The 13,524-nt window shown below is 37.6% G+C and overlaps 1 protein-coding gene across 1 annotated transcript in view; it reads left to right on the forward strand.

Moving 5' to 3' along the window:
* Positions 1–10,698: 10,698 nt before the first annotated feature.
* LOC115464407 (vomeronasal type-2 receptor 26-like) overlaps positions 10,699–13,524 on the forward strand; it is a 31,516-nt gene continuing 28,690 nt past the window's right edge. The window contains exon 1 of the mRNA XM_030194790.1: positions 10,699–10,827. Coding sequence (XP_030050650.1) covers positions 10,699–10,827 — 129 coding nt within the window. The remainder of the gene's footprint in view (positions 10,828–13,524) is intronic.

Raw genomic sequence — 13,524 nt, forward strand, 5'->3', positions numbered from 1 at the left:
AAGTTGTGATTTTACCGGTGTCTAAAACTCTCTTTCTACTTGACAAGTTTATGGTTTTATTCATCACATTTTCTTTTGTTTAAAAGAATGACCATGACAACCACATTACATTATAAAAATATGAAGTAATATGTAGAGGAAGAAAAATGTAAAAACAGGAAAGTACTATTGATGGTAGACATGTGTACACTATCACTGATTACATTTTCATCTCACCAAGACTCTCTATATAATTAATAATTGCTGGTTAATGAATGTGCAATTTCTATCTGAGTATATTAAGAAAGAAAAGAAAACAACTTGTATTTAATTTCAAACAGATATCAGGAGAAGACATCCCTTGAGTGTGAATCTTTGAGGAGCAGGACTCTATAAAGATTTAACAGTGCCTCACCAGCTGCTAAATCACAGCTAATAATACAGAGATCTGGGTGACATCAGTATGAGACATGTGCTGTCTTTCCTCATCCTCCTGTGTGTCTTTGCACAGATTTACTGGTGTGCAGTTTGAAAATTCTTGGTCATAACTTGACTTTTTCTGACATTATTTTAATATCCAACACCTCTGAAACTTCCTCCCTCAAACCACAATTGCAGAGGAGGGCAAGCAGGAGTTTGTTTCATAGGAAAAGCTGTTTCTCATCCTGAAAGATGGCAGCTCCTCTGATCCTGATTTTCATACTTTGCTACATCGAATGGAAGGCCAGTGAGGGCCAGCTTCCACCAATGAAATATAAAAGCGTAAAACCAGGATACCACAAGGATGGAGACATCATGATTGGGGGACTTGTTACAATGAGAAATTTAATAATCCCAGAACCACTGTCCTATACAACTTTTCCCACATGGAGATATAATCAATAGTAAGTAGAACAGTGGCTTAGTTCCTATTGGAGACACACTTATGATTCATAGATGGTCTCTGTCTTGAACTGCCAATTTGATTTGTACTTTAATGAAGGATCTTTAGATAAGGGAGACCTTCTTGGAATTTTACATTTGCCTATTACTATTCAGTGAGATGCTTGGAATTTACTCATGACCTAAGGGTGTACAGTTAGAAATCAGGATGTGTAAATAAATTATTACCAAAATACACAGAGGTACAGATTCAAAATAAATTAAGCAGTTAACTTCCAGTTTAGCCAAATGAGTCTTTTTCTTTTTTAATTTGGATTAGCAAACTGATAACTTTAGGTTAGATATCAAGAGTTATGTGCATAAAAAGATGTGAGAAAATAACTGTTCCCATGGCTTAGCTAAAACAAACTGGACAGTAGCGATATTCATCCCCTTTAGATCAAATGTATCTATTTAAGGAGGATATATAAATAGTTGTCATAACTTACGGGTCATTTTTCAAAGTCATGGTACAAAGTGGCCTGTGTTAGTGTGGGCATCTTTTAGGCGTGTGCTGTGCCATATTTTACCGTGGCAGGGAAAAGGTTATTTTGTAATGGGCTGGGAAATGGGCTAATATTAAAACTATCCGTTCCTATTTATAGCCTGAGTCTTTATCCCCATGCACTGACCTAGCATTAAGGGTTCATGCGCTACCCACACTGAAACCATGCAGCGTGTGCCAACGCCCCAGCGATATATGTTTTTTACCATAGGATTTGGCGTACGCCAAACTTGGAATTACCTCTGACTGCATGCGCTACCCCAGTGGTCATGCCAATTGGGTACATTCTACTAGCGTGTTAGCCCTCGCACACCTTTGCAAAAGGGCCCCATAAACAGATAACTTATCCATTTAAGTTTAGGACTATGTATTCATTGGTCCTACTTAAATGGATAGTGTGATTGAAACAAGGGGGAAAGGGGATGGGCCTTGATATACAGCCTTTCTGTGGTTACAATCAAAGCAGTAAACAGGTCCTTATTTTGTACCTGAGGCATATTATTCCAGCCTATTACATATTTGAATATATTTGTCCTTTCTCCTCTTGCCTTTTTTCTTCTTGAGAATACATTATTAGCTTCTCCAGACTCACTAAACATGGATTATCATGTCTATATACCATTTTGCTCATTTTCCTTTGAATTTCATCTGTATTCATCTGTATTATAATCTCTTGTTCCACCTGTGGTCTTCCCAGCACTCTAGTCAGGGTCTCACCACTGACCTATACTGATTATCTTGTGCCAAATCCCTGTCAAACAAATACCCAGTGAGTAGAGGAGTCTAATGGTTAGTGCAGTGATCTGAAAACCAGGAGAACTATGGTCAGTTTCCATTGTGGCTCTATGTACCCTGGCCACATCAACTAACCCTCCACTGCCCCAGGTACAAAACTTACATTTTGAGCCCATTAGGGACAGAGAAATTACTTGCATATGATAAGTAAAACACTTAGGCAGCATACCACAATCATAACCCATACCCTGCTCCCAAATTCGATATCAATGAAATACTTTCCTCATAGATTTTGCCATTCAGTATTTTTTATGTTTTCTGCTCTCCTACATTTACTAGATGGTAAATCTCTCTTATCTGTACCCTTCTCCTCCACTGACTACTCCAGTCTATGTTCCTTTTATCTTGCTGCAGCATATGCCTGGAATAGACTTCCTGAATCAGTACATCAAGCTCCATCTCTGGCCATCTTCAAATCTAGGCTAAAAGACCATCTTTTTGAGGTTGCTTTTAACTTGTTCAGTACCCATAAGAAAATAATTTGTTGTAAGAATCCAATTTTATAATACAGTATCATAAATGTACTGGAAAAGCTATGGATGTTTAACATTTAGAAAACCTATTATGAATGAGAAATGGTACATGAAGCAAACAGAAGGTTAATTGTACATAGAGTAATAACCAATTCAGGAAATAATTAGTTTTTTGAGAAATGGTTGTTCTTTATGAGGGTTTATTTGAATAGGAATCATTTGAGCATTTTGCAAATCTAGTATATTCCTGTATATTTCTTATTTTGGGTGGTAAGAAGTTCCACCATTTGGTTCCTAGGTAAGTGAAGTCTGCAAAGTAGACAGTTTTGTAGATCACTTTTTTGAAATTTAGGAAGTGTAGTCTGAGATAGTTTCTTGCCTCATATTTACTGTTTCTTTGAGGTAAGTTTATTAATGGCTCCATGTTGTCTAGAGCTGTGCCATTTAGGATTTGAAAGATAAAGGTAGATAATTTGATGGTGATTCTCACTTTGATGGGAAGCCAGTGTAATTTGATTAATAAAGGGGAGGCACTTTCTGAATGAGAGCTATTGTATATGAACCTGGCTGCAGAGTTTTTTCAACAGGTACTCCTTACAGCCAGCATATGTGGCATTACAATAATTGAATTGGGATAATGTTAATGATTGTACCAATAGTCTGAATGTTTCTGATGAGAAATAGGGTCTGATCCATTTGGGTTTCCAAAGAAACCTGAAAGATTTTATGATTACTGAGGCACATTGAGTATTAAATGTTAAATGTTTGTCTATAATTATACCTAGAATTTTCAGATTATTGTCAATGGGGAAATAAGTGTTGTCAATTGTGAAACTGTTGTAATCATTTTGGTCAAACAGGTTGGTAAGAACCACAAATTTAGTTTTTTTTCTTTATTTAGGTTTAATTTGGATTCTGAGACCCAGGTTTCCATCAAATTTAAGCCAAGCTTTGCCTTTTGTAAGATGTCTTGAATGTTCTTTTTGAAGGTTATGTATATGGTAACATTATCAGCATATATGAATTCTGAATCCTGCTGTTTCTAGTCTGTTACCTAGTGGTGACATCATTACATTAAACAGTATGGGTGATAGTGGAGAGCCCTGAGGGATACCATAGTCCAGTAAACTTGGAGAGGATAAGGTTCCTTTCATTTTCTTGATTTCAGAAATCCTTGAAACCATTTGTGGACTGTGCCACATATGCCAAAGCTGTCTAGTATGTTTAGTAGGATATTATGATCTACTACATTAAGTAATTCCCTTACGTCTTATTTGTCTGTCTTTGCTTAGATTGTAAGCTCTGTCAAGCAGGGACTGTCTCTTACATGTTCAGCGTACAGTGCTGCGTATGTCTAGTAGTACTATAAAAATGATAAGTAGTAGTAGTAGTATAAGAAATGCAAGTGATTTCTAATTGGCGGCAGCAGATCTAAGTTAAAGTTTCCATTTTATTTCTAAAATGTAGTCATGATTACCTGTGCAGTGTTTAGTTACGAAGGCACATATAAAAATCACCTTATAGAAATACATGGAATTTCCTTTTTATCTAACTAATGATGTTGCATATTATAAATCTGTATCTGCAGATTTTCATTTCCAGATGTTCAACTGATCATGAGCATTACATTCCTTCTCTTCATATAAGATTCTACTGTGTGTCCACTTCAAGTTATCTCCAGGACCTTGTAGGGATGTACACAAAGACAATGTTCTGTTTGGTTTCCTCTTTCATTTGCTTTTGAATCATGAAAACTCTATGTCTTGTTTAACTCTCTTTTGAAGAAACCCTCAGTTGACCCTTAAATTTCAGCAAACTATAGGCCTGTCCTTCCTTTCTAAGGTGATTTAAGTAGAGTAGTGTGGTAGCCGTGTTAGTCCACTCTTAAGATTATCAATAGAAATCAAACAAAATAAAACATGGAAAAGAAAATAAGATACCTTTTTTATTGGACATAACTTAATACATTTCTTGATTAGCTTTCGAAGGTCGCCCTTCTTCCTCAGATCGGAAATAAGCAAATGTGCTAGCTGACAGTGTATATAAGTGAAAACATTCAAGCATTACTATGACAGTCTGACAGGGTGGGAGGATGGGGGTGGGTAGGAGGTATGCATGGGGACATCAAAGCATATCATTGATATTCTAACAGGATGGGTGTGGATAGGTGAGGGGAGGGTGATCAACAGAGACATACAGCTTTATGGTTTATAATGGGCTAGGAACCCCAGATCCTTGTTAAGTCCTTTCTGTTGGGTGTTTAAAAAATAGCTTTATTCTAGTTTGGCTTTTGTGTAGACCACTTCAGTTTCTTGAGTGAAATTTACTCTGTCCTTGATAAGGGTCTGATTCTAGGCATCTCTTTGGATTTATCATCAGGTTTTGATCTAATACAGTGGAGGAGTGGCCTAATGATTAGTGCAGTGGGATATGAACCTGGGGAGCTGGGTTCAATTCCTGATACTTCCTGATGGTTGACAGTGGGTTGAGATCCTGGGGAACCAGAATCAATTCCCTCTGCAGCTCAGTGTGAACTGGGACAAGTCAATTAACTCTCCACTGCTTCAGGTACAACAGTAGTACAATGTACTTCTTAGATTGTGAGCCCACTAGGACAGACCCACTACCTGAATGTAAACCTGCAAACTACATAAGTCTAAGCGGTATATAAATACTCAAATGAATGCCGTCTTTTGAATTATGAGCTCTCTCGCACAGTATTAAAGTGGTTTAACTCTTTTATTAGTGATCATTCTTTCTCAGTCTGTGCACATTCTACTCTACTCTGTCCAATCTCTCCCTCTCCCTCTTACCCGTGATGTCCCTCAGGGTTCGGTGCTGTCATGCCTTCTTTTCAGCGTATTTCTTAGTCCTCTTGTCACTGTTCTTCAGAAAGAAGATGTCTTATTTTACTTCTATGCTAATGACATTCTTATTTGTTCTGCAAGACTACCTTACCCGTGATCTTTCCTGGATTCAATATTATCTCAACTCAATTTCTCTTTGGTTTCAATCTAATCACTTGATCTTGAATGTTTCTAAAATTGTCACCTGTTGAGTGAAAGGTGCAAAGGACTGTCTCTCATTTTCCCTGACTTTGCTGGGATACCCAATCACCTTAGAGTTGACTAATTTAAATACCTTGGTGTTGACATCAATCAGCACCTCTCTTTTGAACATCAGATCTCTCATCTTGTCATATTTGCACATGAGCATTGTAGCAGTTCAGATAAATCTGGTCTATATTGACCAAGAATCTCAGATTATGTTCCTACATGCTCACTTCATATCTCCGCTGGATCAATGTAGCAATGAGTATGTCAGCTTTCCAGAGCTATTTATTCAATGTCTTTATGAGTACAAAATATCACAATCTGACTTCTCTTCAATGCCACTCCTCTGTTGCCATGACTGATTTCCAATCATGTTTCAAATTCAGAACATAAGAGTAGCCATACTGGGTCAGACCAATGGTCCATCTAGTCCATTATCCTGTTTTGCAAACAGTGGCCAAGCCAGGTCACAAATAACTAGCAGAAACCAAAATTGTGGCAACATTCCATACTACAAATTCCAGGGCAAGCAGTTGCTTCTCATGTCTGTCTCAATGGCAGACTACTAAAGGGGCATTCTGGAAGAGAGAGATTTGAACCCATTACCTCTTTAACATAGGGCAGGACAATGTCCTCTGAGCCACCAATCATCCTATTCAAACTGTGGCCCATAGAGCAGTCTCTACCAGCATCTATTCCTAGTTGGCTGAATGAGTCATTCCATACTCATCTTCCCATCTTTAGGGTTCAACAAATTTCTTGTGATTTTTCATACCTGCACCTTCATCAATGTATCTTGATACCAATAGACATGTGACTTTTTTTGGGCTTCTACTTTGCGGAGTTTAAGTGGAAGTTATTAATAAACCATCCTTTTCAAAAAGGCCTACCCCAATGACCCGATGTAACCCTCTTCACCTACCAACAATGCATGACTATGATCGAACAGGACAACACGCAATCTTCATCCATTCCGACCCTCCACTTATACCTTATACAATCACTATACAACTTTGTATTTATTATCCAACGACTGGGAAAATGCTTCTGACGGTACTATGTAAGCCACATTGAGCCTGCAAATAGGTGGTAACATGTGGGGTACAAATGTAACAAATAAATAAATAAATATGGGCTACCATAAATCAATCAGGTCTCTTTGGAAACTAAAAACTATTTCTCATCAGAATCAATTAGACTATTGGTAAAATCATTAACATTATCCCAATTCAATTAACGTAATGCCATATACGCTGGCTGTAAGGAGTACCTGTTGAAAAAAACTACAAACAGCTCAAAACACTGTAGCCAGGTTCATATACAAAAACTCTTGTTCTGAAAGTGCATCCCTTTTATTAATCAAATTACAGTGGCTTCCCATCAAATCAAGAATCACCATCAAATTATCTACCTTTATCTTTCAAATCCCAAATGGCACAGCTCCAGACTATATGGTACCATTAATAAACTTACCTCAAAGAAACAGTAAATATGAGGCAAGAAACTATCTCAGACTACACTTTCCAAATTTCAAAAAAGTGATCTACAAAAGTGTCCACTCTGCAGACTTCACTTACCTAGGAACTAAATGGTGCAACTCCTTACCAACCAAAATAAGAAATATACAGGAATATACTAGATTCTGCAAAATCCTCAAATCGTTCATATTCAAACAAACCCTCACAAAAAATAACCATATCTCAAAAAACTAATTATTTCCTGAATTGATTATTACTCTATTTAACATTAATTTTCTCTTTGCTTCATGTATAATTTCTCATTCATAATAGATTTTCTTAATGTTGAACATCCATAGCTATCCCAGTATGTTTATGATACTGTATTGTAAATTGGATTCTTACAACAAGTTACTTTCTTATGCATTATTCTGTTATGTATCCTATACTGTTCATTGGAAAACATACTGAACTCAAACTTGCCTGGGATAATGTGGGATATCAATGTCACAAACAAACAAAAATTCATACAATAATAAAGGCAGGTTATTTTAGTTAATCCAGGTTATTAGCTACTATTGCATAAAATGGGACCTCTGTTGAAACAATAGAAGTTGGCAGTAAAATTACCCATCCTAATAGTAGCCCAAACTTGTAAAATACTGTGTGTATCTGCAGAATTTAGATGTAAGCATTTACCCCAATTCTATTACTGATGTATGTACTCGTATCTATAGTGGTATTACACAAAAATTCTCTCTACTACGAACGTCAAAATTAGTGCTTAAGAAAGACTACAGTTCTGTGAAGTGCATCAAGCTTTAAAAATAGGAAAAGGAAAAAGCCTCTGAAATCCACTCAACATCTATATACACAAACAGGCGAATACCCACTTATGCTACTTTTCTATAAAGGAGGGTAGGCGACTATATACAGGTTCTGTTTTTCTTTACTTATTAATTGAATTGGTCCCAAAATGGTGATATTCAGCCTGTATACACATAGCCTGTGCATTTAAGTTTAGGCGGATAATAGCTGAAACCCTGAGATTAATATGTACATCCATTAACCAGTGCTTAATATATTTACTTTTTCAAACTCTGCAGCTGGCTTTCAAAAACACACACTGACAATTGACTTGAAAAATATTTTCACAGCTTTCTTTCCATCTTTTAGTGACTGTTTAATTGTCTGATCTTCATTGTTCTTACAGTTACTATCAAAAAAACTATTTCGACTACCTGGCCTTTGTTTTTGCAGCGGAGGAGATTAACAATAGCTCAGAGCTCTTACCCAACATCACACTAGGGTTTCATCTTTATGACTCTTACTTCCATCCATTCTTTGTATTTGGGGATACCATAAGCATATTTACTGGTATGGACACTTGGGTTCCTAACTACCGCTGCAAAACATCTGGCACATTGGCCGCTATCATTGAAGGTCTTCAACCCGAGGAATCAAGTCAGATGTCCAATATCTTCAGGATGTACCACTATCCACAGGTAAAGGGACTGTTTCTGTTTTCTTTCAATGTATAATCCATTCAGAAAGAGTGAAGGATGGAGAATACTGTGATGCACAAGTTTAAATTCAAAAGACCATTGGAAGGGGGCAGTGGAGTCAACTGCTTTTAGGTCTTCTTTCCAGTGCCTATGTTTGGCTTACCAAGGGGCCCGTTTACTAAGCTTCATCGCAAAGTGGCATTAGTATGTAAATTGATTTTTCCTGCATTTTACCATGGTCATAAAAATGGCCTTTCCAAATTTTTGCATTAATGACCATAAATTAATGTTGCCATTAGTGTGCGCCCATTAAGAACAATTAGACGATAAGAGTTCACACGCAATTCTGTGTTAATCAGTAAGGAAGTAATTCAAAATTTGCACGGAAAAATTGAGAACTAAGCTCCATTCTATACAGGGAACACACCATTTGTAGATTTGCATTTGGTGTGGATCCTGCACCTCACTTTTGGGCACTGACGTTTCTTCGCTAACCTGTAGGACCGTTTTATAAAAGGAGACCTACATTTCCTGCTGAAAAATCATCTAAATGTAGTAGCTTAAAAACTGTAGAGAACTTGTTTAAGGTGTAATCTTACAGTGACAAAGATGATGATAGATTATTCTTATTATTGTTATTGTTGAACAGATCAGTTTCATCTCGCAGAGTCTTCTAATGAGTGACACAGATAAGTTTCCTTTTTTCTACCGGACTGTCCCCAGTGAACTGCACCTCTGTGCTGGGATTATCAGGTTACTGAAGCATTTTGGCTGGACTTGGGTTGGTATCATTGCATCTGATGATGAAAGCAGCCTGAGGGCGATTCAGATCCTGAGAGAAGGGATTGAGAAGAATGGTGGCTGCATTGCATTCATAGAAACTGTCGGTCACACTCAGAGTAATATCATACCAACAGAGAAAATATCTAAAATAGTAATGAACATCTTTATGCCATCAAATAAAGTGATAATTCTCTATAGTAATGCAGAGAATATATTCTATCTACCCAATATTCTGCTGTTCCCTGGCAAGGTCTGGATCACCAAAACTGAACTGCATTTGCGCTATAAAGTTAAAGGAAAAATTGATATAAAGAACAACACCTTATCATTTGCAATTGTTAAGAGGAAAATCCCAAGCTTTATAAAATTTATCCAGGAGGTGAACTTTAGCCTGCTTCCAAGTGATTACGACACTGAGCAATGGTGGAGGGGCCTGTGTGACAGCCAGTGTCCAAAATACATCAAAAGATTCTGCAGTTCTGATGAAAAATTATATATTCTACCTTGTAACATTGATAACATTGGGATGAACAACAATGTATATAACGCTGTGTATGCCTTGGCACACGCACTGCATGACATGTTCATGTCTGGCTCTAGAAACAACACTACATGGAGTAGAGAAATGTTGAAATTATCTGATTATTTGCCTTGGAAGGTAACATCATGTGTTATCTTGCGTTATTCAGAAGAAAGTGAGATAAAGCAAACTGTGAAAGAAAAGACTATGAGGAAAAGGAGGCCGGGTGTACTGGAGACTTTCTGATCTAAACCAAACTGATCTAAACTGAACCAAAAATGATCACAGAATGTTTTTCATGATAAGATTCTTCATAAGAAGAATAGCTAAAGAAGTGAGAAAAGCCTACAAAGCACGACTAATGGAATTCTTTTCACCTTTTCTACAAATATATTGCATAAATCCATAAAAGGCCGCTTTGAGATGCATGTACAAATTTGGGCATGCTCTAAAATTGTGTGTGCTTCTGAATTGAATGAGCTAATTGATGCCAATAAATGGCTAATACGTAATGGTTGGTGCTAATTGGAATCAATTAAGATGTGTGCACATAAATTTAGACATGTGATCTGTGCCTAAATTTTACGCACATCCTGGAAAATGGGGTGCAAAAATGGTAGGTTCAGGGCTGAGCATGGTCATGGATTTGAGTTAAATTTGAAATTACAGAATATGGGGGTTCCGTTCCACTGGTATTTTCACCACATATGGTGAAATGTTTAGCCAACCCGGGCACCGAAGAAGGAGGGCAGGAGAGACACCTGCAGGACAATGAGGGGAAGGAAGAGCGAGAAATAGGGACAGATATTGGCCCCAGGGCAGAGGTGGAGGGGAAGGTGAGATCCTGGAAAATTGGAGGATAGGATGGTGAGATGTTGGATCATGGGGTGAAGAGGAGAGAGGAAAGAGAGAGGGAAACATGCTACATCGTGGGGGTGGGGGATGTTGCATGGTGAAATGTTTACCCTACCTGGGCAAGGGGGGGGGAGGAAGAAACATGGTGGACAATGGGGGAAGAGGGGGCAAAGAACAGGGAGAGATACTGGATCAGGGGCAGAGGTGGAGGGGAAGGTGAAACATTGAAAAATGAAAGAGTAGGATATGAGATATTGGATCATGGGGTGAAGGCGAGGGACAAAAGAGAGAGGAAAATATGCTGGATAATGAGGTGAAGGGGAGGGATGACGCAAACCAGACTAGCAAAATTCAAACGCTGGACCCGAACCAGCTCATGGTATTACTCAGAACTGGAGCTTCTTCTGAAACTTGACGAAAGGTATGTATAATCAAAATTACTCTGGATTTATGTAGTCATTTCAGTCCCATGCCTCCCCTTTTATAACTGCCCTATTCATGATATGGGATGGGATGCATTGAACTATGTATCTACAATGGTAATAGCAGCATAAAGTAATTTGTGGTCACTTATTTGGTATTTGGTGAGGCTTTATCACTGTTCTGTGTATAAGTGACTGAGGTGCAGAATTCTGCTGATATATAGTTTCTATGTAAAAAATCCTATTTGAGGTGTTTTACCAGTAAGGAACTGGTGTAATATTTTCAACATTGCCTTTGTATCTGCTTCATGCTATCCTGGTTCTGGGCTACCCTTGGAGTAGTACCATTTCCATTGAGTAACAAAATTCTAAATTCAGCCATTTTCCTGGAAAAATAGACATTTAGACTTGATAATCAAACTTTTATTTGAATTTTTATATATTTGTAATAACTTTTTATACCAGGCAGAACAGAGCAGTGTACAGGCTAAAAAGTAGGAAACATGAAAAGAATTCCAGTAATGTATAGGAAAGCAGGCTGTTAAGAGATATAAGTATTACAAAAAGAGGGTAAAGCAAACATACAAAAGGACAACAGGGTTGAAAGGTATCACTAATAATTTCAGCAAACTGTTTCACTGAAAGCAAAGGAAAAGCCAGGTTTTCAGCTCAGTTTAAAAATCCTTAAAAGAAGAATAGCTATGGAGAGAAAGCAAAAGATTGTTCCAGGTGTGATGAGGAGACAAGAAAAATGCTCTGTGTTGATTCAAGTGGGCACATTTTGGAAAAAGTACAACTAAGCTGTGATCGTTTAATGAATGGAGGATTGTGGAAGGACAATAAGGAATAATTAAACAAGGGCCCTGTTGACTAATGTTTTTAATGTGCCTATAATTAACGTACGCGCTAACCATGTAGGCGTCTATAGGGATATTGTAGGAACATACATGGTTAACGTGTGTGAAAAATGCTAACACGCCTATAACGTGGCTTAGTAAACAGGACCCAAAGAGAGAGAGATAGTTGGGGATGCCAAGTGAAGGTGGCAATTTTATAAGTGACCCTTTGCTCAACGAGGAGATAATGATATTGTTTCAGAAGAGGTGAAGTATGATCATAGAGAATGGCATCATTGAGAAAAACACAAATAATTCAGTCTTTCCATATTTTGAGTAAATAGGTAAATAGTAGGTGCAAAAAAGAAGTTTTATGCCCTACACCACCCCCTGAAGTCATAATCCCCAAATTCTGTAAATGGTGGCTATCAATGCACAAACTAATTTGGGTGCACTCTTTAGAGAATCACGCTAAGCGCATCATATTACTTGCAATGATTTTTAGGACACCCTTATAGAATTTACCCCAATGTGGGGATAGGTATGGCAACGGACACTAAATTATAGTGAAAACAACTTTAAATCTGTCAAGAAACAGAATCAAATGTGGTAGTTCAGTGTCAATATTAGAGATCATAAAAGAGGCCCATGAAAGAAAATGTAGCAATAGATTACTGAATCAAAACCACCAGTTCACTAACGTTCTTAGTAAATAATTTAAACCACCTTATAAAGAGAAGAATTGGAACATAATTAGACTAGATTTCTTTTTCGAAAGGTCCAGCTTTAAGTCTAGTGTTAACATAGATTGTATCAGAATGCTGAGTCTAGCGCAGTGCAGTTCAGCATAGTGGCCAGTAGATAGAAGATGGAAACGTGAGAAGCTTGATTGTATTCAGTTATGAAATTTATAGATAGTTCTTATAATATCCTATTGATTGCATCAATGGAACTGAATATAAAGTAGAAAATGCAGAATCAATGGTAGTAATGATAGATTAAGCCAGTTATACTAAACTAACCTACTTGGAGAAATTGTTGCAGAGACTCACTTGGTAACCAGGCAGTAATGACCTACATGCGTCAAGTGCCACTTGGCGCGCGTCAAATAATTTTTCAGATGCACACATCGGACATGTGCCTAAAATGAAATTACCACAAGAGCCATGTGGTAGGTGGGCGGTAACTCCATTTTGGCGCACGTTGGGAGCACATACAGTAAATGCTTACGTGGCTTAGTAAAAGGGCCCCATAGATTTCTTGGACTCAACCATGATAGAAAAGATGGTATATTATTTGTTAGTATGTTTGGTGAAAAGAAATCCAGCAATTTTCTAGCAAAATGGTCTCTGTTCAGAGTGGCTCTCACACCAAGCTTCAGTACATGTCAAGCTCCCTAGCAGGCTTATTTTCAAAGGAG

Source organism: Microcaecilia unicolor, chromosome 3 (genome assembly GCF_901765095.1).
Source record: "Microcaecilia unicolor chromosome 3, aMicUni1.1, whole genome shotgun sequence".
Lineage (NCBI taxonomy): Eukaryota > Metazoa > Chordata > Amphibia > Gymnophiona > Siphonopidae > Microcaecilia > Microcaecilia unicolor.